At 35.0% G+C, this 26,559-nt stretch overlaps 1 protein-coding gene across 4 annotated transcripts in view; it reads right to left on the reverse strand.

Moving 5' to 3' along the window:
- CSMD3 (CUB and Sushi multiple domains 3) overlaps window positions 1-26,559 on the reverse strand; it is a 1,311,921-nt gene that overhangs the window by 121,854 nt on the left and 1,163,508 nt on the right. For all 4 annotated transcript variants that reach the window (XM_081504393.1, XM_081504396.1, XM_081504395.1 and 1 more), the window contains 7 exons: window positions 25,638-25,756; window positions 24,478-24,547; window positions 19,509-19,625; window positions 13,990-14,199; window positions 8,171-8,359; window positions 5,814-5,991; window positions 4,801-4,946 (listed from right to left, as the gene is read on the reverse strand). In XM_081504393.1, coding sequence (XP_081360519.1) covers window positions 4,801-4,946; window positions 5,814-5,991; window positions 8,171-8,359; window positions 13,990-14,199; window positions 19,509-19,625; window positions 24,478-24,547; window positions 25,638-25,756 — 1,029 coding nt within the window. The remainder of the gene's footprint in view (window positions 1-4,800; window positions 4,947-5,813; window positions 5,992-8,170; window positions 8,360-13,989; window positions 14,200-19,508; window positions 19,626-24,477; window positions 24,548-25,637; window positions 25,757-26,559) is intronic.

Raw genomic sequence — 26,559 nt, forward strand, 5'->3', positions numbered from 1 at the left:
GCCAAAGAATGTTCAAACTACCGCACAATTGCACTCATCTCACATGCTAGTAAAGTAATGCTGAAAATCCTCCAAGTGATGCTTGAAAAGTATGTGAACCAGGAACTTCTGGATATTCAATCTGGATTTAGAAAAGGCAGAAGAACCAGAGATCAAATTATCAACATCTGCTGGATGATAGAAAAAGCAAGAGAGTTCCAGAAAAACATCTATTTCTGCTTCATGGACTATGCCAAAGCCTTTGACTGTGTGGATAACAAAAATCGTGAAAAATTATTAAAGAGATGGAAATACTAGACCACCTTACCTGCCTCCTGAGAAACCTGTATGCAGGTCAGGAAATAACAGTTAGAACTGGACATGGAACAATGGACTGGTTCCAAATTGGGAAAGGAGTACGTCAAGGCTGTATACTGTCACCCTGCTTATTTAACTTATTTCCCTGATAGCTCAGTTGGTAAAGAATCTGCCTGCAATGCAGGAGACTCCGATTCGATTTTTGAGTCGGGAAGATCCAATGGAGAAGGGATAGGCTACCCACTCCAGTATTCCCAGGCTTCTCTTGTGGCTCAGCCTGGTAAAGAATCCACCTGCAATGCAGGAGAGACTTGGGCTTGATCCCTGGGTTGGGAAGATCCCCAGGAGAAGGGAAAGGCTACCCATTCCAGTATTCTGGCCTGGAGAATTCCATGGACTGTATAGTCCATGGAGTCCCATAGAGTGGGACACGACTGAGCTACTTTCACTTCACTTCACTTCATGCAGAGTGTATCATGTGAATACTGGGCTGGATGAAGCACAAACTGGAATGAAGATTGCTGGGAGAAATATCAATAATGTCATATATGCAGATGCTGCTGCTGCTGCTGCTAAGTCGCTTCACTTGTATCTGACTCTGTGCAACCCCATAGACAGCAGCCCATCAGGCTCCCCCGTCCCTGGAATTCTCCAGGCAAGAACACTGGAGTGGGTTGCCATTTCCTTCTCCAATGCATGAAAGTGAAAAGTGAAAGTGAAGTCGCTCAGTCGTGTTCGACTCTTCGCGACCCCATGGACTGCAGCCTACCAGGCTCCTCCATCCATGGAATTTTCCAGGCAAGAGTACTGGAGTGGGGTGCAATTATCTTCTCTGATATTTGTAGATGACATCACCCTTATGGTAGAAAGCAAAGGGATATGAAAAAGCCTCTTGATGAAGCTGAAAGAACAGAGTGAAAAAGTGGCTTAAAACTCAACATTCAAAAAACAAAGATCATGACATCTGGTCCCATCAGTTCAGTTCAGTTCAGTTCAGTTCAGTCACTCAGTTGGGTTTTTGTGACCCCATGAATGGCAGCACACCAGGATTCCCTGTACATCACCAACTCCCAAAGCATGCTCAAACTCAAGTCCATCGAGTCAGTGATGCCATCCAATCATCTCATCCCCTGTCTACCCCTTCTCCTCCTGCCTTCATCCTTTCCCAGCATCAGGGTCTTTTCTAATGAGTCAGCTCTTTGCCTCAGGTGGCCAAAGTATTGGAGCATCAGCTTCACCATCAGTCTTTCCAGTGAATATTCAGGACTGATTTTCTTTAGGATGGACTGGCTGGATCTCCTTGCAGTCCAAGGGACTCTTAAGAGTCTTCTCCAACACCATAGTTCAAAAGAATCAATTCTTTGGTGTACAGCTTTCTTTATGGTCCAACTCTCCCATCCATACATGACTACTGGAAAAACCATAGCTTTGCCTACATGGACTTTTGTCAGCAAAGTAATGTCTCTGCTTCTTCATATGCTGTCTAGGTTGGTCATAGCTTTTCTTCCATGGAGCAAGCATCTTTTAATCATGGCTGCAGTCACCATCTGCAGTGATTTTGGAATCCAAGAAAATAAAGTCTGTCACTGTCTCCATTGTTTTCCCATCTATTTGCCATGAAGTGATGCAACCGGATGCCATGATCTTCCTTTTTTTTGAATGTTGAGTTTTAAGCCAGCTTTTTTCACTCTCTTCTTTCACTTTCATCAAGAGACTCTTTAGTTCCTCTTTGCTTTCTGCCATAAGGGTGGTGTTATCTGCATATCTGAGGTTACTGATATTTCTCTCGGCAATCTTGATTTCAGTTTGTGCTTCATCCAGCCTGGCATTTTGCATGATGTGTTATGCATATAAGTTAAATAAGCAGGTTGACAATGTACAGCCTTGACATACTCCTTTCCCTATTTGGAACCAGTCTGTTGTTCCATGTCCTATTCTAACTGTTGGTTCTTGACCTACATACAGATTTCCCAGGAAGTAGGTAAGATGGTCTGGTATGGTCTCTTTAAGTATTTTCCATAGTTTGCTGTGATCCACACAATCAAAAGCTTTGGCGTAGTCAATGAAGCAGACGTTTTTCTGGAATTCTCCTGCTTTTTCTATGATCCAATGGATGCTGGTAATTTCATCTTTGGTCCTCTGCCTTTTCTAAATCCAGCTTGAACATCTGGAAGTTCTCGGTTCATATACTGTTGAAGCCTTGTTTGGAGAATTTTCAGCATTATATGCTAGAATGTGAGATGAGTGCAATTGTGCGGTAGTTTGAAATTTCTTTGACACTGCCTTTCTTCGTGATTGGAGTGAAAAGTGACCTTTTCCAGTCCTGTGGCCACTGCTGAGTTTTCCAAATTTGCTGACATTTTGAGTGCAGATTTTCTGATCCCATCACTTCATGGCAAAATAGATGGGGGAAACAATGGAAACAGTGACAAACTTTATTTTCTTGGGCTCCCAAATCACTGCAGATGGTGACTGCAGCCATGAAATTATATGATGCTTGTTCCTTGCAAGAAAAGCTATGACAAACCTAGACAGCATATTAAGAAGCAGAAGCTTTATTTGCTGAGAAAGGTCCATATATTCAAAGTTATGGTTTTTCCAGTAGTTATGTATGGATGTGAGAGTTGGACTATAAAGAAAGCTGAGTGCTGAATAATTCATGCTTCTGAACTATGATGTTGGAGAAGACTCTTGAGGGCCCTTTGGACCCAAAGGAGATCAAATCAGTCAATCCTAAAGGAAATCAGCCCTGAATATTTGTTGGAAGGACTGATGCTGGAAGTGACACTCCAACACTTTGGTCACATGATGCTGAGAGCTGAGTCATTAGAAAAGTCCCTGATGCTGGGAAAGATTGAAGGCAGGAGGAGAAGGGGACAACAGGATGAGATAGTTGGAAGGCATCACCAACTTGATGGAAATGAGTAAGAAAGCTCTGGGAGTTGGTGATGGACAAAGTATCCTGGCATGCTGCAGTCCATGGGTCGCAAAGAGTTGGACATAGCTGAGCCACCGAACTGAACTGAATGAACTGTCCTTTCTTTATTCACTTGTTCAGGCAAGATGCAGAGTAATAAATACTTATGTATGGAATCATAAAGAGAGAAAATGTACAGAATACATTTCAGCAATGAATTCATCTTTTGAACTTAGAAATCACTTAGCTTTTGGTTCTCAAAATACAATTATCTTTCAAAGTATTAAAGCTATTTGTTGTTGCTTTAGACTGTACCTACATACTGCTAGCATCAGTGACCAATTTACTGAAAAAGGCTAATGAGTTAATGAAAAAGGCTAATGAGTTATTAAAAAAGTAAACAGCCTAATTCATAATTTTCTAACTGAACTCCCCGTTTTCTAATTCGCTATGCTGGAGTACACGTGCAGCTCCGGCCACTACAGAAGCACAAATTGGGCATTATCTACTGATTGATAAGTGTTGAAGTTAAGGAAATCAAATATTTTCTGGTCTGTTTTCTTTATATTTCTGTACTGAAAGTACTTTGTTTTTGTTCATAACCATATATGACTTACCATATTTTTCACATAATATAATCTTTGACTACCAAAGATTTTCTTACTTTGTGTTAGAAAAAGAAGAAAACATTAAGCTATTTGTTAATGTAACATACAAGGTACAAGTTCACCTTGGAAATTCTAATATAATTATTGCAAATTTAATTTAGTAGCATCTTGATCTTGTGAAATGATCATGGAACTGGTCTGACAAAGTCATATGAAACAGAATGAGTTTACGAAACTATGGTCATAACAGATGAAAGAATATAGTCACAATAGTTTCACATTTCACTAAATATAAAAGCAATTATTTTTCATATATATAATGTAACAAAATTTAACATAAAAATAAATTTAAAAACCTCTGAAACCATTAGAATGCTCTTTTAAAAAAGTGAATATTATGAAGAGAGAACCCAGAATAATTCTATACAAAGAACTGATGTTGCAATTCTTCATAAATTATTTCACAGGAATAAAAGCTATGAAGTTAATGATCTGGAATAGTCATTTAAAACTGTAAGATTCTAGAATAGATAAAGTTGTGAAACAAGAGAGTATAAATGAATGAGTGATATGATCCAAAGCATAAAGCTATTGGATGCTAATTTTAGAAAGACTCACACAGCAGGTTGAATAGATTAAACATTTTGTATTGAAAAAAAAATCTATTGATGCTTCAAAATTACATGTAATAAAATATGAACAGCTGGTTCTCTTTTACGGATTTCTTTGCAAGAAATGATTATTTTCTACTGGGATAATTACTGACTGATTTATTTTTTATTTCCATTTGCTCACATTTTAATGTCCCTAAATGCTTAGAAGAGGTAATTGTTTGCAAGTAAAAGTATTTGAAGTGATAAAAAAAAAAAGTCAAATTTTAATACCTTTTCAATCACTGGCTAAATATATATTATACTCAATTTTTCCATGACAATTTCAAACATTGCCAGATCAAACAAATTCCTAGATGATACCAACCGTGATAACTGAGCACAAAAAAGCCACTCGTTGTGAAATCACTGTGGAATTTGATTAGAATCTGATTTGAAGTGCTGTAGACTGATTCCAAAGCAGTGTTGCCACTGAACTGTCCAATCTGTGGTGAGTTTTGGTCTGGTCCATCCCTACAGGGGAGACACAGGGCAGGGAGGGGGAAGGGAGAGTGAGATTGATGTTTTGGGAAAGTTTCACACAAAGCTTAATGAAAGTATTACATATGAGATATAAAGATGCAGTAGATGAAATAATCAGCAAGTGCCAAATCATATTGGTATATGTTTATTTGCGTGATAAAATACTTAAAATGTAAAGTGAGAAATAGATCACATTTTCACCTAAATGAAATGCACCCATGTTAGCTGTAATTAATTAAGTTGCCTTGGCTTCCTGGTCATACCCAGATCATCCCAAATGCTAGAGGTTTGCCCTCCTTTTATTTTCTTCAAAATAATCTTGAGAATCACAGACTGTTAAATTTAGAAAGAATTTTAGAAGTCATACAGTAATTCAATTAACAAATGTTAAAAAATTAATTCATATATTTTCTTTATAGTTTAGAGATATTTCAATTAACAGGATAATAATAATACAAAATAATATGATGAATTATTATGATAGAAATTCAGTAGCTGTATTAAGCAACTTATTGTAATATAGCGTTTTAAATTTCACTAGTTTTGAAATAGAGAACTTTCTTACCTTACACTTACTCCAATTTAATTCCCAGGTTTTGCACATTATTTTAATAACAAATTTGATCTTTTTCCACCCATAAAAGTTTTTGTTCTATGTGTTTAGCTATTTAATTGGCAAACAAACTAAAATCTTTCTTATTTGTCTTATCCTGCAAAACACACTGTCACCTTCAGTTATTCATACAAGGTCAAGCATCAGATGGCAATCTGTACAGAGGACCAGGATATATTTTTACTCCTATCCAATTTCACTGTTATATACAGTTAAATCAATCAATAACAGAGGTCTTGGCTTACCATACAGTGATAAAATCATAGATTGGTTCTGTTTGTAGGACAGTAAAGTTGATGTAGATTCCATTCCCAGGGGGTACTTTTACAAGCCAAAAACAGTCTTGAAAGTTTGGATATTCATCTGGATACCCAGGAGAGTAAATGGTACCATTCATTGCAGTTATATTCCCTCCACAAAGAGCTACAGAAAAGATACAATATGTTTAAGTAAAATCATAGTAAATTAATTACAAAAAAATTGCAAACATTTCATACCACTTAGACAGTATAAAAGACATCTGTGTTATGTTTCTACCTCAGTTAAGGTATGTAAAATGAAGCTGGAAATCACAAACCAAACAGAGTGAATGATTATTTATTTTTCAGCATGAGGTATTCCACATAGTTTTTCACTATCACTAGATTAGTAAATTACATTGTATTCTCTTTTCTCAAATACTTTATCCATATATATACTGTTCAACTTTTGTCTTATATCATATATAAATATAAGGACTTATAAGAGGTTCAGTTCAGTTCAGTTCAGTCGCTCAGTCGTGTCTGACTCTTTGCGACCTCATGAACCGCAGCACCCCATGCCTCCCTGTCCATCACCAACTTCCTGAGTCCACCCAAACCCATGTCCATTGAGTCGATGATGCCATCCAGCCATCTCATCCTCTGTTGTCCCCTTCTCCTCCTGCCCTCAATCTTTCCCAGCATCAGGGTCTTTTCCAATGAGTCAACTCTTCGCATCAGGTGGCCAAAGTATTGGAGTTTCAGCTTCAACATCAGTCCTTCCAATGAACACCCAGGACTGATCTCCTTTAGGATGGACTGGTTGAATCTCCTTGCAGTCCAAGGGACTCTCAAGAGTCTTCTCCAACACCACAGTTCAAAGGCATCCATTCTTTGGCGCTCAACTTTCTTTATATTCCAACTCTCACATCCATACATGATTACTGGAAAAACCATAGTCTTGAATAGATGGACCTTTGCTGGCAAAGCAATATCTCTGCTTTTTAATATGCTGTCTAGGTTGGTCATAACTTTCCTTCCAAGGAGTAAGCGTCTTTTAATTTCATGGCTGCAGTCACCATCTGCAGTGATTTTGGAGCACAGAAAAAAAAAGTCTGACACTGTTTCCACTGTTTTCCCAACTATCTGCCATGAAGTGATGGGATTGGATGCCATGATCTTAGTTTTCTGAATGTTGAGCTTTAAGCCAACTTTTTCAGTCTCCACTTTCACTTTCATCAAGAGGCACTTTAGTTCTTCATTTTCTGCCATAAGGGTGGTGTCATCTGCATATCTGAGGTTATTGATATTTCTCCCAACAATCTTGATTCCAGCTTGTGCTTCATCCAGCCCAGCATTTCTCATGATGTACTCTGCATACAAGTTAAATAAGCAGGGTGACAATATACAGCCTTGATGTACTCCTTTTTCAATTTGGAAACAGTCTGTTGTTCCATGTCCAGTTCTAACTGTTGCTTCCTGACCGGCATACAGGTTTCTCAAGAGGCAGGTCAGGTGGTCTGGTATTTCCTTCTCTTTCAGGATTTTCCACAGTTTATTGTGATCCACACAGGCAAAGGCTTTGGCATAGTCAATAAAGCAGAAAATGATGTTTTTCTGGTACACTCTCGCTTTTTCGATGATTCATAGGATATTGGCAATTTGATCTCCGGTCCTTTGCCTTTTCTAAAATCAGCTTGAACATCTGGAAGTTCATGGTTCACGTATTGCTGAAGCCTGGCTTGGAGAATTTTAAGCATTACTTTACTAGCATGTGACTGTAGCCTACCGAGCTCCTCTGTCCATGGGAATTTCCAGGCAAGAATAATACTGGAGTGGGTTGCCATTTCCTTCTCCAGGAGATCTTCCTCCCAGGTATTGAAGCCGGGTCTCCCACATTGTTGGCAGACACTTTATCCTCTGAGCCACCAGGGAAGTCTCTACTAGCGTGTGAGATGAGTGCAATTGAGGTTCAAGGCATTTTTATTTATCTATTTTAGAAGAAACGAGCCCAAATTCAGTAGCAGTATCTGGGCTACTGGTTTATAAAAGAATGATTACTAAACAAACACACATGCACTCACATAGACATCACATAGGAGAAGCTGTAAAGTGTTAACCAACTTTACTTCGCCATCCAATAGAGAAGGTTAGGACTCCTGACTCAAGAATGACAAAATTCGTTCTTTATTATGGAGTTTGAAGGTCTTTGTGCTAACTATAATTCTTCAACTGAAAGGAAGACTCTTTATTTAGCATGACATTTGAAGAGGAAACCAAAAAAACAGAAAAAGAGTACCAAAACAAAAATTATTGAACACAGATTATATCACCTAAAAGATAGCTTCAAGTCAGAAGCATACCTTCACACCTTGGAAGTGGATGATTCCAGTTACGACTCACTCCATGAAGGCAAGTGAGGGCTGAATTTCCAATCAGTGTATATCCAGGAAAACATTCAAATGAAATGGTTTGACCCACAGTAAAATCATTGCCGATTACAAAACCATTTCGAAATGGGCGTGGATCAGGACAGCTTTGCAACTGATAGGCTGGAAAATGTAAAAAAAAGAAATTTTTCCTTTTTGAATTATGAAAGACCACAAGTGGGTACTATTTGCAATCTGCAAAATAGATGTAGTGCTGCTTGCAGTTGGTTAGAAATCGTAATTTAGGTTTATAGCAAGTGATGTTAATGACTGTACATTTCTTATATCTATAATTTTCATATTAAAATTTTAGCATAATTTATTACAATGCATTGTTTATTCACTCACTGATGAAATCTACTTAAAGTTTTAATGAAAATATAAATTACCCTTAAAGCCACAATTTTAATCAAACAAACTCTGATCCCTTTACCTAGAATGCAATTGCTTTCTTGTTACGTCACATGTATATAAAATAAAATAAATATATGTGTAAACCTAATTCTGAGTCCTTCTGAATTTAAAAGAAATAAATCACACTCTATCAAGTTTTTCTAAAGAAGTTATTTAGCAATATAAAGTACTAGGAAACAATTTCCTTCTAATACAAATTTTGTACTTCAGTCATCATAATATTCTTGGCATTGAAGGGCAACTATTTTATTTGTTCATACTAATGTTGTTCTACATTCTACATGAGAGCAAAGTTCTTGCTTTTATCACTGTATCCTAAAAGCTTTGCTTACTCCCTTTTACATATTAGGTGCTTAATAAACACTGCTGAAAAAATTTTGAACCTATAAACAGTATATATACTCATATAATACTAATATTTGAGACTTTATTTTTAAGAAATTCAAAACCATATTATAATTAGTAAAATTTAAATTACCAGTAGAGACTATTTTGCTACTGATCATTAAATTTCTTTTTTAAAAAGTTTTTTATTTTTCAGTAATTCCAAAGTTACACAAAGGTTGCAACAGTAAGAACTATGCCATCAGCCAGGTTTCCCAGTGGTTAACTCTGATACATCTTCATCATTCTCTCTTTCTTTCCCTAACCCTGTCCCCATCTACATCTGTGTGTGCGTGTGTATAAGTGTGTGCGTGAACACACTTTCTTCTTTTCAAATTAGCTGAGAATAAGTTGACCCATCATTGATATTTCAAAAAAAAAGGACACGCCTATGTAACAAAAATTTGAGAAAATTAACATTCAGCCCATTAAATTCTAAATTTCCCAAATCAGAAATTTAGATTTAAGGTTGAATAAGGTACCCTAAGTTGTTAACTAAGATATTACTCTAATATTTTAAACTTTAATACTCTAAAGTTTTCAGAATTAATGAGCAGCCCTTTAAAGATGTTAAGTGCTTATATTGTCTTTTTCATTTGAATTAATATTCCATAAGCAAAATATATCAAATCCAAAAAGTCATTTCAATTTAGGGTAAATGTATATCATTTGATTATTAGTAATTAAGATATATTATTCTATTAAAAAATCCTTTCAATTTCAATCACATGTAAAAGATAATTTTTCTCAGTTTTATTAAAATATAATTTATATATATCACTGCATGAATTTAAGGTGTACTGTACAGTGATTTGACTTAGATGTTTTGTTCCAGTTCCAGTTCAGTTGCTCAGTCATGTCCGGCTCTTTGGGACCCCATGAACTGCAGCATGCCAGGCCTCCCTGTCCATCACCAACTCCCAGAGCCCACCCAAACCCATGTCCATTGAGTCAGTGATGCCATCCAACCATCTCATCCTCTGTCGTCCCCTTCTCCTCCTGCCCTCAATCTTACCCAGCATCAGGGTTTTTTCAAATGAGTCAGTTCTTTGCATCAGGTGGCCAAAGTATTGGAGTTTCAGCTTCAACGTCAGTCCTTCCAATGAACACCCAGGACTGATCTCCTTTAGGATGGACTGGTTGAATCTCCTTGCAGTCCAAGGGACTCTCAAGAGTCTTCTCCAACACCACAGTTCAAAGGCATCCATTCTTTGGCGCTCAACTTTCTTTATATTCCAACTCTCACATCCATACATGATTACTGGAAAAACCATAGTCTTGAATAGATGGACCTTTGCTGGCAAAGCAATATCTCTGCTTTTTAATATGCTGTCTAGGTTGGTCATAACTTTCCTTCCAAGGAGTAAGCGTCTTTTAATTTCATGACTGCAGTCACCATCTGCAGTAATTTTGGAACCCCTCAAAATAAAGTCAGCCACTGTTCCCACTGTTTCCCCATCTATTTGTCATGAAGTGATGGGACCAGATGCCATGATCTTAGTTTTCTGAATGTTGAGCTTTAAGCCAACGTTTTCACTCTCTTTCACTTTCATCAAGAGGCTCTTTAGTTCTTCTTCACTTTCTGCCATAAGGGTGGTGTCATCTGCATATCTGAGGTTATTGATATTTCTCCAAGCAATCTTGATTCCAGCTTGTGCTTCATCCAGCCTAGCATTTCTCATGATGTCCTCTGCATATAAGTTAAATAAGCAGGGTGACAAAATATAGCCTTGACATACTCCTTTTCCTATTTGGAACCAGTCTGTTATTCCAAGTCCAGTTCTAACTGTTGTTTCTTGACCTGCATACAGGTTTCTCAAGAGGCAGGTCAGGTGGTCTGGTATTCCCATCTCTTTCAGAATTTCCCAGTTTATTGTGACCCACACAGGCAAAGGCTTTGGCGTATTCAATAAAGCAGAAATAGATGTTTTTCTGGAACTCTCTTGCTTTCTCCATGATCCAGCGGATGTTGGCAATTTGATCTATGGCTCCTCTGCCTTTTTCTAAAACCAGCTTGAACATCTGGAAGTTCACAGTTCACGTATTGCTGAAGCCTGGCTTGGAGAATTTTGAGCATTACTTTACTAGTGTGTGAGATGACTGCAATTGTGTCGTAGTTTGAGCATTCTTTGGCATTGCCTTTCTTTGGGATTGGAATGAAAACTGACCTTTTTCAGATGTTTTGTGAAATGTTGTCTATGATAGCTTTAGTTGGCTGAATAATCTTAAATAGGAAAAAACTCATAGATGACTGCATGATCCTGTGATAATTTATTTCACCTTTCTATGCATTTTAGTTTAATAAGGATGTATAGGAAATACATTTTAAATGATCAGGAGAAAGTTCTCATCCTAATATCATATTTAATACAGGACTTAACAAACCCCAAATGCTGCCAGTAATAGCACTAATGTGGAACCAAGTCCTTTAGTAGAAGAGTATAATTATCAATAATTATATACAATTCATTCTTCCAATATTCAGAATGTTTTGAAAGTCTCATCACAAACTGATATAAAAATAACATTGATTCTGTGAATCTGTATTAACTTTTCAAAAAATGTCATTAGCTCAAAAATATAAATTCAGTAAAAGAAGAGATAGTTTTTAAATTTAACATAATTCACAAATAATATCTAGTGATCATTGCTATACATGATGGCTCATGTGAATAATATTAATATTGTATAAATAAAAGTAACAAATGCTATATCTTTTTTATTTTATTGGGAAAACAATGATTTTTTTTTTTTAAGGACACATTGACTGAAAAATGCGGTAAAAAAAAGTTCAGATTCTGTTTTTTTCGCATTCAAACAAGAATATTGCTCTGAGATGCCAAAGGTAAGTGAGGGCATGGGAAGAAGATGAAGTCAAGTTCAAGGTGAATAGCAAAGTGCTTAGCATAAGGCCCTATACACTTGTTAGAGAAGAACCACAAATATACCTCTGAGTCTTCTAGATGCAAAGAAGAAACTCAATCAGTTTCCCAGATGTTTCTGAAATTAATTTCCTCAGGAATACAGTAAATTTTGTACAGAAATGTGAAAGCAATGATTTTCTGTTTTATGTACATGATGATATGTTATGTATATTAAATTATGGATGCAAGCCTAAGCTAAACTGTAATCACTGAGACCCATGTGCAGTTGGATGTTACAATGTCTATTTTCAGTTCAGTTCAGTCGCTCAGTCACGTCTGACTCTGCAAACCCACGGACTGCAGCATGCCTGGCCTCGCTGTCCATCACCATCTCCTGAAGTTTACCCAAACTCATGTCCATTGAGTTGGTGATGTCATCCAACCGTCTCATCCTCTGTCATCCCCTTCTCCTCCTGCCTTCAATCTTTCCAGCATCAAGGTCTTTTCAAATGATTCAGCTCTTCGTATCAGGTGGCCAAAGTATTGGAGTTTCAGCTTCAACATCAGTCCTTCCAATGAACATTCAGGACTGATCTCCTTTAGGATGGACTGGTTGGATCTCCTTGCAGTCCAAAGGACTCTCAAGAGTCTTCTCCAACACCACAGTTCAAAAGCATCCATTCTTCGGTGCTAAGCTTTCTTTATAGTCCAACTTCACATCCATACATGATTACTGGAAAAACCATAGTCTTGACTAGACGGACCTTCGTTTGCCAAGCAATATCTCTGCTTTTTACTATGCTGTCTAGGTTGGTCATAACTTTTCTTCCAAGGAGTAAGCGTCTTTAATTTCATGGCTGCAGTCACCATCGCAGTGAGTTTGGAGCCCCCCAAAATAAAACGAGGCGGGTCATGTGGTCCTGTATTCCCATGTCTTTCAGAATTTTCCACAGTTTATTGAAATTCTCCTTTTTGGTATATACTTATATTCAGCAAATATTTATTGTGCTCTTCCTCTTCTAGGCACTTGAGACACATCGATGAACAACACAAAGATCCCTGCTCTGGTGGAGCTCATGTCCAAAAGTATCACCTACTTGTGAATCAACTAGAACTCAGGAAAAACTTAAATTAAAGTTTTAAAAAATAACATGATCATTAAATCCTTTAATAATTAAGCAGAGATGTAATTTAAAGTTTGTTATTTTTGATTGAATATTACAATCATTGGAACTGCATCGTTTGAATAAATATCATAACTTTAAGCATTTACTTTTAAATCTCAGACTTTTAGGATCTGAAATGACAGTAAAAAGCAAAAACAAACATAAAACAGCAAGACAAAAACTACACTAAATAATTACTAATGATATACAACATGGTAAACATTTTACAATCATTTCATCACAAAGTTCAAAACAACTTATCTGAGAGGTACTCTTACTAACTCTGTCATGAAAATGAAAAAATGAACTTATGCCTTACATCACTTAAGACTGAACATAGAGAATCCACATTTAAGCCTAGATCTTCCAGACTCTAAGCTTTATATTCTAAAGAGATGAAATTCATGCTCAAGGTCATGCAGCAGATTTATATTGGAAATAGACCTAATATAACATGATTGACAAAGTATTTATTTATTTCATATTCTCAAAGCAGTAGAATGATATCAATGAATGTTATGTTATTCTTTCATTATAAAGTAATAAAGAATAACTTTACATATAGTAGATGAGCACCACAAAATATTTTTTCAATATACTCATTTTGATATAAAAGCAAAGACTAAATCTTACATTTCCCCATGCCCTGTCTGATGCCTGGCCTTGACTGGTTTTATTTGATTGTGTATTAAAATGAATTATATACTTTTTCATGGTTAGAATTTGTAAGGCCTCAAAAAGACACTATTTCCCCACATTTGGTTGCCTGAAAATTGCATTATTTTAAACTCTTCCTAACTGAAGCTTGCCTTGGTTAGGCTCCTTTTTTCTTTCTAAAACACAACATAGAAAATACTTAAAGAGTTAGATTGCTAATACCTGTCTGGAGGCTAATTAAGCTCTCATTTTGCATTATTCCACTCACCTTGGTATACAATGTGGAACCCTTGTTTGTTTTGTGAATAGTCACTGTGAAAATACAAGCTGGTTTCATGGGTTGTGCTAAACAGGGAAGACGGTATTTGCGGACCACTAAGTCGGCCAATGACAGTACTAGTTTCTGAGGATCCACTTCTTACTTCCAAATAATCGTGTATGGTTTCTGTAGAAAAATTGACAAACTGCAGATGGACACCTAAGGAAGGAAAACAAACATTATGCTACTTTATTTATTTATTTTTTACCAAATTAAGTGCATGCATATACACAAACACACACATTCACATTAATGCTCTTAAGATATATTTCCATTTAGGTTGAGAGGCATACTGTCAAGATCTAGGCCATGGGTTTGCTGTCTGCTCAGAATAATTAGCTTTGCTATAGTTCAAAGTAATAAATACTGCTCTCAAATGCCTACAATTTGTCACATGTGAAAATCTCATTTTACTACAATGTCACCATAGCAAAACTAATCAAGAAAGTAGCTTTCTTGCTCTTTAATACCATTTAAAATTGGATCAATCAACTCTTAAAGATGAAAAGCCACTCAATAATTTTTATTTTGTAAAAGGCCAATATGAGGGCAAAATACGATTGCAAAGTTTTATATATTAACATAATCAGATTTCACGACTATGTTAGAAATTAGTCACATACAGGGGATAAATCAACTTCTCCAAAATATCATTTTGAGGCATGTAACTTTCAGTATGCTGTTTTAGTATTTTCTTGTCAGAAGATAATGCCAAATGTTGTATAATATTTGTGATAAAATCTAGGGGTCATTGTTATTTGCTATATTACAAAATAATTTCTTTAGAAACATAACTAAAATATGGGATAGTGAAATGTCTTTGGGGTGGAAAAAATAAAAGTCTCATTGAGGTTGTTGTTGTTCAGTCACTCAGTCATGTCGGACTCTCTGTGATCCCATGGATGGCAGTGTGACAGGTTTCCCTGTTCTTCACCATCTTCCAGAGTTTGCTCAAACTCATGTCCATTGATTTGCTGAACTTAAAGAGGTATGTTCCCCTAATTCAATTAATATTCAATTAATATTTAATTTTTATTGAATTTTATGTTTTGTTTTCACAACTACCATTCTTCAACTTGTTAGTAATAATAACTGACATTTTTTGTGTTTTCCTTTTGCAAGGCACTATTTTAAGCTTTTTATCTGATAACATTCCATGCTCGTGGTTACTCGTGAGAATGAGGAAACTGAGGCACAGGGAAGCTCAACATTATGCTAGGCATACACAATATCCTAAAAGAGCTGAAATTACAACTCAGATATTCTGGCTCTTGAGCTGTTGCTCTTAATAACTAGTGAGGTTTTCAAGTCAAGTCATATTTTGTTCCTGGAAATAGTTACATGCAAATCCTCGGATACATGGAAAAAGAATTCTGTGAACAAATAAATTTGGGAAATACTGAAAATATGCTTTAAAATATTAAATACATTACTGGATAAACAGAAAATATTCTTAGAAGTTTGAACATGATTATCTTAATCTGTGAAGTTAGAAAAAGTGCATATTTTTCTAAAAATTTCCCCAGAGTAATCTTTTCAGACATTATTTTATCAATAACAACTGCATAGACATGAGAATCTTCATGACAAGACAAGATCTTCAGGACCCAGATAATCATGATGGTGTGATCACTTACCTAGAGCCAGATATCCTGGAATGTGAAGTAGTCAAGTGGGCCTTAGAAAGCATCACTACAAACAAAGCTAGTGGAGGTGATGGAATTCCAGTTGAGCTATTTCAAATCCTCAAAGATGATGCTGTGAAAGTACTGCACTCAATATGCCAGCAAATTTGGAAAACTCAGTAGTGGCCACAGGGCAGGAAAAGGTCAGTTTTCATTCCAATCCCAAGCAAAGGCAATGCCAAAGAATGCTCAAACTACCGCACAGTTGCACTCATCTCACACGCTAGTAAAGTAATGCTTAAAATTCTCCAAGCCAGGCTTCAGCAATACGTGAACCGTGAACTTCCAGATGTTCAAGTTAGTTTTAGAAAAGGCAGAGGAACCAGAGATCAAATTGCCAATATCCGCTGGATCATCGAAAAAACAAGAGAGTACCAGAAAAACATCCATTTCTACGCCAAAGCCTTTGCCTGTGTGGACCACAATAAACTGTGGAAAATTCTGAAAGAGATGGGAATACCAGACCACCTGACCTGTCTCTTGAAAAACCTGTATGCCGGTCAGGAAGCAACAGTTAGAACTGGACATGGAGTAACAGACTAGTTCCAAATAGGAAAAGGAGTACGTCAAGGCTGTGTATTGTCACCCTGCTTATTTAACTTCTATGCAGAGTACATCATGAGAAACGCCGGGCTGGATGAAGCACAAGCTGGAAACAAGATTGCTGGGAGAAATATCAATAACCTCAGATATGCAGATGACACCACCCTTATGGCAGAAAGTGAAGAGGAACTATAAAGCCTCTTGATGAAAGTAAAAGAGGAGAGTGAAAAAGTTGGCTTAAAGCTCAACATTCAGAAAACTAAGATCATGGCATCTGGTCCCATCACTTCATGGGAAATAGATGGGGAAATAGTGGAAACAGTGGCTGACTTTATTTTTTTGGGCTCCAAAATCACTGCAGATGGTGACTGCAGCCATGAAATTAAAAGACGCTTACTCCTTGGAAGGAAAGTTATGACCAATCTAGACAGCATATTAAAAAGCAGAGACATTACTTTGTCAACAAAGGTCCGTCTAGTCAAGGTTATGGTTTTTCCAGTGGTCATGTATGGATGTGAGAGTTGGAGGTTAAGACAGCTGAGCACTGAAGAATTGATGCTTTTGAACTGTGGTGTTGGAGAAGACTCTTGAGCATCCCTTGGACTGCAAGGAGATCCAACCAGTCCACCCTAAAGGAGATCAGTCCTGGGTGTTCAGTGGAAGGACTGATGTTGCAGCTGAAACTCCAATACTTTGGCTACCTCATGCGAAGAGTTGACTCATTGGAAAAGACCCTGATGCTGGGAAGGATTGGGGGCAGGCGTAGAAGGGGATGCCATAGGATTAGATGGCTGGATGGCATCACCGACTCGATGGACAGGAGTTTGAGTAAACTCCGGGAGTTGGTGATGGACAGGGAGGCCTAGCGTGCTGCGATTCATGGGGTCGCAAAGAGTCGGACACAACTGAGCAACTGAACTGAATTGAGACATGAGAAAATATTTCTTTAACTTTACATGCATTTAATTTTCTTTTAATTTTCATAAATTAGTTGTTTAAATACATTAGAACCAATATCTGAGGTAACCAAAACTCAAAGAAAACAGTGTGAAAACTTAAATGTAATCAAATCAGAAACAGTCTCCTGTTTTTATTTCTAAAACAGAGAAAGAGATGTATATACTTTTTAATTTTTAATAAACTTAATTTTTAAAATAAAGGAAGTATTAACAAGAACTATGATGAAGATTATATTACACTACTGAAAATATATCTAATAACTTATTTTAAAATAATTCACTTATCTCCATAAGCAACATGGGATGAGCTCTCTTAAGTAGCTAGTAAAAGATATAAGAATAACCATACTGTTTCAAATCTATTATTCATCTATTCACTTTCAATCAAAAGGCACAGAATTTGACTATGAGTTTAAATTAAATGGTGTTCCTATGTTGGAGCCAAAATAATTTTCATTGGAAATTTCCCCAGCATTCTTCTCTCAGTGACCTTCTATTCTCCCCAAACTTCAAACCAGTCACATAGTGCTCAAGTTTGTTGAATTTCTTTAGCTTTGTTATCTGCATTTTTCCATATGTCATTCTGTTTACCTACAATTTCTTTTGTGTTCCTCACAGCCTGACTCTCTTTTTTGGGCTTACTTATATTTAAAACCACAGTTCAGGCATCATTTCCTCTGGCAAACCTTTTTTTTGCATTTCCTGGACTCAGTTGGATGTCTCTACTAAGCATAATCCTGTATTCTTTAATTTACTTCACTGCAATTGCATATTTGACTATCCATCTCCTAATCATGTCTGTAAATCAACTGGGAAAAGGTGCATGGTTTGTTTTACCACGCATTTATCCCTAGCACTTAGCAAAATACCTGGAGTATGATATGTACATACTCAGTATCAGATTCCAAAACTATGAGTTTCTATTAATTTATGTAAAACATTCTTAATGAATTACTATTCTGAGGCTATTGACGCTTTTGGGTAAATGCATGCATGCAGGTAAGTTGCTTCAGTTGTATCTGACTCTTTGCGACTCTATGGACCGTAGCCCACCAGACTTCTCTGTGCATGGGATTCTCCAGCCAAGAATACTGGAGTGGGTTGTCATGCCCTCCTCAACGGGATCTTTCCAACTCAGGGATCAAACCCAAGCCTCTCACATCTCCAGTACGGGCAGGCAGTCTCCTTACCACCACCACGACCTGGGAAACCATTGGGTAAATGAGGCATCTAATAAGTGAGTTAGGTTTCTCTGATAGCTCAGTTGGTAAAGAATCTGCCTACAATGCAGGAAACCCTGGTTCAATTCCTAGGTTGGGAAGATCTGCTGGCGAATAGATAGGCTACCCACTCCAGCATTCTTGGGCTTCCCTTGTGGCTCAGCTGGTAAAGAATCCACCTGCAATGCGGGAGACCTGAGCTCAATCCCTGGGTTGGGAAGGTCTTCTGGAGAAGGGAAAGGCTACCCACTCCAGTATTCTGGCCTGGAGAATTCCATGGTTCATATAGTCCATGGGGTCACAAAGAATCTGACACGACTGAGTGACTTTCACTTTCACTCTCAATAAGTGAGATACAGAATATCCTAACTCTAAATATACTAGGTTTGTATTTCAAGGAGTATCTACATGTTATTCTTCTGCGATCTAATGAATAAATCTATCCCCAGTCGAACACTGCTATTTATGCGTTCATAGACTAGTGGGATATGAAGTAGCTGCAAGAGAATATGTTAGGGAAATAATTTATTATTAAATGTACTATATATATTTAATGCTATATATATGAACACTGGGAATTACATTATTAGAATTAGAAAGGTATTATTACATCAACATGGGTATTTAAATCTTACAGTAGAAAAACTGTACTACTTTTAAAATGCATAAAACTTATTTATTTACAATGAATATTAGATTCAATAGATTACCAGAAAATAATTTTTCTATGTACTACTTGGCTACAACAAGCAGAAGAGTGTTACAAAAACAAAATACATGCAAATCATGTTGCATTTATCACTACTACACACATCTAACTCAGGCTATATTCATACATACTGTCTGGAAAATATCATGGTTTTTCTATTTATCAACGACATATAAAATTTAAAATGCCCATATTCTTTCAATTATCCAAGAACTCCAATGAAGCACATGTAATCCCAAAGTAAACTATAATTTGTGTCTATTTCATTAAGTTCTTATTGGACTTTGATATTTTTTAAAGGATGAATGAATAATATAAAAAACACTCTTTCATGTGTTTTTAATATACATACCAAAACCTATGGGCAGCTTTATTGTCCACGTGCAATCTAAACTGCTGGGGTAGTTTCCAGGAAACCCAGGGCTGAGGATCACACCACTGAAATCTGACATTGCACCACCACACTGAGCTGCAAGAGAATTGAGGTCCCACTTAAGCCAAAGTACTTCATTGTATTAAAAACAGACTGAAATCATTCCAAGTATGAATCAAGTATCTGAGTTAAAACTGATACAAATTTGAATATTTTCAATCTAATTCACCACATACCAGTTTTCAAATATAATCAATTGAGAAGGCACTTTGTAAAATACATAAAAGGATAATGTATTTCTTTCCTCAGCTGTAAATACAAGCTAAATCAATTACTGCACATAGAAGAGTAGCTCATGTGCAGTGAATACAATCAAACAAGAAGCACAGATCCTTTTCAATAGTGAGCAGTACATTTCTGATCCAAAGTACTTCTAGAAATGTTTTGATTCATTCAAAAGATGATACATTTAGAATAAAATCAAGCCAGCAACACTTATTCTAAGTATTGTATTGAGGAGAGTTTCATTTCCCGATTTTCCCTCGTTTTCTCTTTTTGTGAGCAGGCTAAAGGTTTTTAAGTAAAATACTGGTTTCTATTGATAATATGCAAGGGATTCACAGACTGTAAGATATGGCCTCACTTTACCCTAAAATAATCTAGGCAAAAAATAGGGAAGTATAACATAAGTAAAAAGAGGCCCCCATATTTGAGAATTTCGGGATAAATTTATACTTTTTTTAGAGTCCCTATTATACTGATTATAGATGAGCTAACCATAAACTATAAGAACAGATAATCACCAGTTTTAATTTTTACATGATTATATAGAATTATTTAACATGTAATAATAGAACAACTGCAGTCTAGAAGCTAATTCTTTCCTCTTAGTGTACATTTTTATCCTTTCATCACAGGACTAAAATACACATCTCAGTTGTTGGTTGAAGAATCAGGTTTCATGACTCCACATCAGATTAGAAAGTTACCTGTACAAGTACCTGCAACTTCATTCATTTAATATTATGAATAGCAACAGACATATATTCAAACTTCAGCTTATAGATCATAAAGGCAAATTCAGTATAAAGTTTATCAACGTTCTATGTGATATCAATAGCCAGTTTGATAGCTATCTTTAGCTATGTGAGCTGAATAAATTATGTATCAAGCAGATTTTACTAAGGGGATATATATAACCTTGTAGTTAATCTGCATATCAACCTTTTTTTAAAAGTTGTAATTATCAATGGGTAATACATCTGTATATTTTCCATCCTTCTCAAATCTCAGCTCATCCATCTTTAAACCAGAGCAGTTTTCAACATATATAAACCATTAGTGTTCACCAATTAATTTTACTAAAATTTGATTATCCACATATATTTATAAAACAATCCAATAATTGGGAGTTATAGAGAAAATCTTTTGGCCAATCAAAAGTACTTTTAAAGTTCCTGGAAAGAAGGCAGTTGTAGATTTGTTTTGCTTTATTCTGAATTTTAAGTGAAAGAACACAAGGACTCTCATTTGCTTTCTTGCCTTCACAATCTCAAGTGTTTGAGCTATTCCCTGTCCCTCTAATTCTGCTACTTTTCATCTCTTTAGAAATGATCTCAAAATCCTGTCCTCTGCATTGCCCACATTTCTAGAGTGTAAATCTCAAAATCAGAGAAGGAAGAAGGAAAGAATAAAAGAACAGATAGTGAAAGAGAGAGAAAAATAGCAACAAACCATGAAAACAAGAAGAATCCAAACACTGCATCTGCCTTCAGCTCCACACCCCTGCCTATTTTCTCAGTGACGCAAGCTCATACACACCTAGGCATTAATGACAACGCTATGCTTCACCAGCCGTTTCATAGGAGACTCTTTTGAGTCCTATTATACGCTTTTTTCTTAAGGACACAACTACAGCATAGTCCTCCAAGATAAAATCATCTTTGATTTTTCCTTCAGATTTGTCTCTATTACCTAGAAGTCTCAAGTGACTTTTCCTTCCTTCTACCACAATATCTGGCAGACTGTTTATTTTTCAGTTCATGAGATTGCAACCTTGAGACCTGATGATTACAGGTTTAAGGCATTCTCTGAATCAGCCTCTTGCCTTCAGCTTCTCTTTAAAATATGGCCATGATATCAATTCTAACATTTTGCCAAATATAGTATAAGTTTACTGTCCAAAATTTATAAAATATAAAAATTAAGTAGAAAATAAATAACAGTGCTCTGGAATTCCACTACCCATAGATAACCTGTCTACCTTTATAATTCTTTATTTCTCTGCAGAAAAGCATACCTTCATGCATGTGTGTTTATACACTACATATATAAAGAAGACAGGATCATACTGAGAATCACTTTAAGCCTTTTTATATTTGACTACATATTGTAAACTTTGTTCATGTTATTAAATATTCCATTACAATGTTCATCTCCCTTTTCCCCATTACTGGACCCTTAAGTTGTTGCATATTTTTCACTATAATACCACTGTGGATACCCTGTGTATTTCATGTTTGGTGTTAAATACTTTAATGTGTTCCCTCATTTTGTTCTCATAATGGGCCTATTACTATTCCATACAACAGATAAGCAAACAGAATAATATACTTGCCATACAAAGCTATTGCACCTTAGCTGAAATTCAAATGTAAATACACTGGACATCAAAATGTGATCATTATTTAATACACTTGCAAACAAATTTGGCCTATATAATTTAAAATTTCTAGTTTAATTTTATTGAAATATCACATCCATCTAATACTTCCCTTGTTAACAATATTCAATGGAATATAGATTTAATCAAAACACAATATTTACCTAAAAACTAAGCAATTTGTTAAGAGTAATAACTGAAGCTACCAATACAGCAAAATGGAAATTACCATTTCATAACTGAGTGATATTTAAATTGATACAACTTTCTAAAGCAATTTGATGATATTTATCGAATTTTTAAATAGTTGTGTAATGACAAAATTAATCTACTCATGTAAGATCCTAAGTAAACAGTAAGATATCTGCAAGAAGGCATGTGAAAAACACTTATAAAGAAATGTGTATAAATGTGTAAATATGAACCAAAGGTGTATAAGCGTATATCAAAAAGACAAAAAACTAAGCTAACAAGAGAATAACTATACAAATTAGACTATGCTATGTGCTATAAAGTCATTTAAAAAATAAAATATTTGGAAACATGCTATGATGGAGAAAATGTTTCTAAGTGAATGTCAAGAAGGACATTATAAAAACTATACATACTATAGAATCCCAAAACTTTAATTTGTTCACTAAACAATATTTATTGGATATATACTTAAGATACTAACTGCTCTTGGCAGTAAAGAGAAGTAATGAACAAAAGACCAAAACTCTCTGCTTTCACATCAGCAAAATATATATATTATTTTTATCTTTATTGTCTCAATTTTAATACTTAATTGGATATATACACACTCCATATTCATAACACTTACATAAATGGCATTTTCTGCATATATAAATTTTTATAATGATTACTATATATATATATGCAATTTGTAATTGGTATTATATGCATAAATTATTTATAATACCTAAATAAATAAATCCTTCCAAAATTGTCATCCAATCTAAAGTCTGAATGCTTTTAATATTGTTTGTCAATAAAAGACATATTTACTCAAACATTAATTTCCAGTACTCTCTAACAAAAATTGTGCGTATGGCACATAGGCATCACAGACTGAATTGTGTCCTCCCAATATTCATATGTTAAGGCCCTAACTTCCAAATGTGACTGCATTTGGAGATAAGTGATATCTCTTTTAAGGAGATAGTTAAAGTTAAATAAAGCCATGAGGGTGGAGCTCTAATCTAATAGTACTAGTATACTATCGGGGAGCTCCCTCACAATGAAAAGGCCATGTAAAGATGTAGAGAAAAGATCATCATCTACAAGTCAAGGAAAGAAGTGCTCCAAAAATACAATGCTGTTACCACCTTGACCTTGAACTTCTAGCTTCTAGAAATGTGACAAAATGAATTTCTGTTGTTTAAGACATTTAGTCTATAGCATTTTGTTACACTAACCCAAGGAAACTAATATATTACAGGTTTGTTCACTGTACATTGGTCAGGTATTTAGGTCACACCAATTCGTTTGTTTTTTTCCTACTCAGAAAGGGTAGTCTCCTTCATTCATTAATTACATCTGCCATCCAATACCCTTTGTAAATTTTATTGACTGACTGTATTTCCCAATGACTTCAGTCAACACCATTCTCATCTTAAATTCCATCAGGTAGTCAATGACATTAAACACTAAATCACTCTCCTATTTCATTTCATTTATTTCTACAACTCTAAATGGTAAACAAATGCTTTAATGATGGAGATCATAACTCACACTTTCTTTTCATACTCTACAGAGCCCAGTATGCTAATGGTGGCATACAGACACCAGAAATTTAAAAAAGCAAAAAAAAATTAAGATGGATAGAAATAACTGGAAGCTGCATTAAATTAGGGTAAATATTTGGGCTCAAATTTCAAAGTCTCAAGTGTTCTTTTGATACATCATACATCTCATGGGGTGTCATGCTCCCTTTGGTACACTTGAGCTTTCTTATCTATTTTGACTCAAGAGCAAGCAATAGAATATTTACTTGTTTTCCTGATCTATGAGTATGAGTAGTTCTACAACATTATACTGAGAAAACTCTCTGGGAATCAGAAGACCTAATACTGTTTGTCAATTTGTAGTTTTAAGCCATACATTGATAATTAAGTTGGGACCAAAATATGTAAAACTTTAAAATTAAAAAAAAAAATTGAAACATTTATCTAGGAATATAATTTTCATAAAACCTGCAAAAGGCAAACTTTATGTTTGAAAAACAACATATACAAGGTGTATCTTTAAAATACCTAATAAATAATTTATAGTTTTTTAACTCACCCAAACAAATTGGGATTGGATAATTCCATCTTCTTACAGGTCCAGGCATGCATGTAATATGAGAATGGCCCTATATAAACAAGACAGTGCAGTTCAGTACACATGTTTAAAAGTCTAAATATGACACAGGATAGTGAATGATATTTATGAAAACAATATGTTGCATTTTAATATTTTTAATACTATTGGAAATCTTAGTGTGACTTAAAACAAGAAAGGTAATTATATACACTTGTGTTAAAATGTAAAAAAATAACAAGATTTTGGTAGAAAAATTAAGACTATATCACATTAAAATTGTGGTTTTAACATTATTCTACCAAAACAAGTTCTACTAAGTTACTGCAATAATTACACAAGGGAAATGGCCATAAACGTAGTGGTTTACAATAAATTGCTGTAATATTCAAGGTGAGATAGATAAAAAATGATTATAAAATTCTTTTATAAAAATATGAAAAGTCAACTAAGGTATATTAAATTTATATAGAGTCCAGAAAAATTTGACTGTACTACTGAGACTAATAATTTGGGATACAAGTTTAAAGACTATAAATTATTCATTTTTAATTTTATTTCCTCTAAGGAATTTACTGATTTAACATGTGAAATAGTTTCTGTCTCATTTTTTTTTCTTAATTTCTTAATAGGTCTATGCTTTAGGGAGATTTTTATGAGGCCATAAATTCAGAACCTTTAAAAAAACCTGCAAAAGAGTATTAATATAAATACATAAATTGAGAATTTACATTGTAACTCCATAGTTTTAGCAAAACTTATTTGTAGTCATTTTGGTTACGAATCTGGGGAATTTATTATCATGGAAGCTTTATTTAATGCTTTAAGTAGCACTTTCATTTTTATTTGCAAATTCTGAAAATCTGGGAGTTCAATTTTTACATCCTATGTGAACAGAGAGAAAAGTAAACGTTTATTTTGATTCCAAAATCATTTTTGATTACTTACAAACAAAACAAATTTAGTCCATTCCAGCAATTTCTCTCACAAATACCTCATTGGCAAGTTGAATACCTTTTGATTTAATAATGTAAAATTATGCAGCCTGAGATCAATATTGTTTTATAACTTCTGTATTATTAATCATTAATTTACTAAAATATTCTGAAAGGGTAATGGAATTCAAAGCTAAAATTACCTACCTGAAGAGAATAGCCTTGATCACATTGAAAGGATACTACATCACCAACCATGTATCTGTCTCCAATTTTAATCCCACTGCTAGGAGTCTGTGGTTCAGGACAGGAATCCAAACCAATAGCTAAGAATAATTAGCAGTAAAATGTAACTTTCAAATGATGAATGCTTAAATAATGTCTAAATTACCAAAATTGAATATTGATGGCCACTGAGACATTAAGGATAGTCTGTGAACAAGATTTAACTGTATATGGTTAGAGCAATGTGCTTTGGAACTGCACCACAGAACTATTTGAATTTTCATGGCACCAACCATTAATTAGTGGTGTGATTATACCTAAACTCTTCTTTAATTCTCAGCCTAAACATCTTCTGTGAAACAAGTAAAAATTCCTAAAAAGAAATTCGCTAAATAAAAATAATAATTTACTCTGATAATAAAATGGAATTATATTTGTAAAACATACTAAGTAAAATGACTAAAAAAAATTTGCTATTTTGTTCATATCACTTGGTACCTTTTTCTGAAATGGAGATTATAATTCAAAACACTTCCATTATTTTTACATTAACAACTTATTTTTCAATATAAAAAATAAAAGTATACTAAAAGTAAAACGTTTTTCTAAAATGTTTCATTTAGTTTAGCATTTTTTATTGAAGTATAGTTGACTTACAATGTTGTATTAATTTCTGCTGTATAGCAAAGTGATTCAGTTATTATATATATATATATATTATATATATATTTATATATATATTCTTTTAAATATTATTTTCCAGTATGGTTTATTATAGGATATTGAATACAGTTCTCTGTGCTATACATCAGGATCTTATTGTTTATCCATTTTTTATAAAATAGTTTACATCTACAAGCCTCAAACTGCTACTCTGTCCATCCTACCCTCCCTCCCTCTTGGC

This window comes from Giraffa tippelskirchi, chromosome 6, assembly GCF_054371585.1.
Source record: "Giraffa tippelskirchi isolate mGirTip1 chromosome 6, T2T-mGirTip1v1.2.pri, whole genome shotgun sequence".
Lineage (NCBI taxonomy): Eukaryota > Metazoa > Chordata > Mammalia > Artiodactyla > Giraffidae > Giraffa > Giraffa tippelskirchi.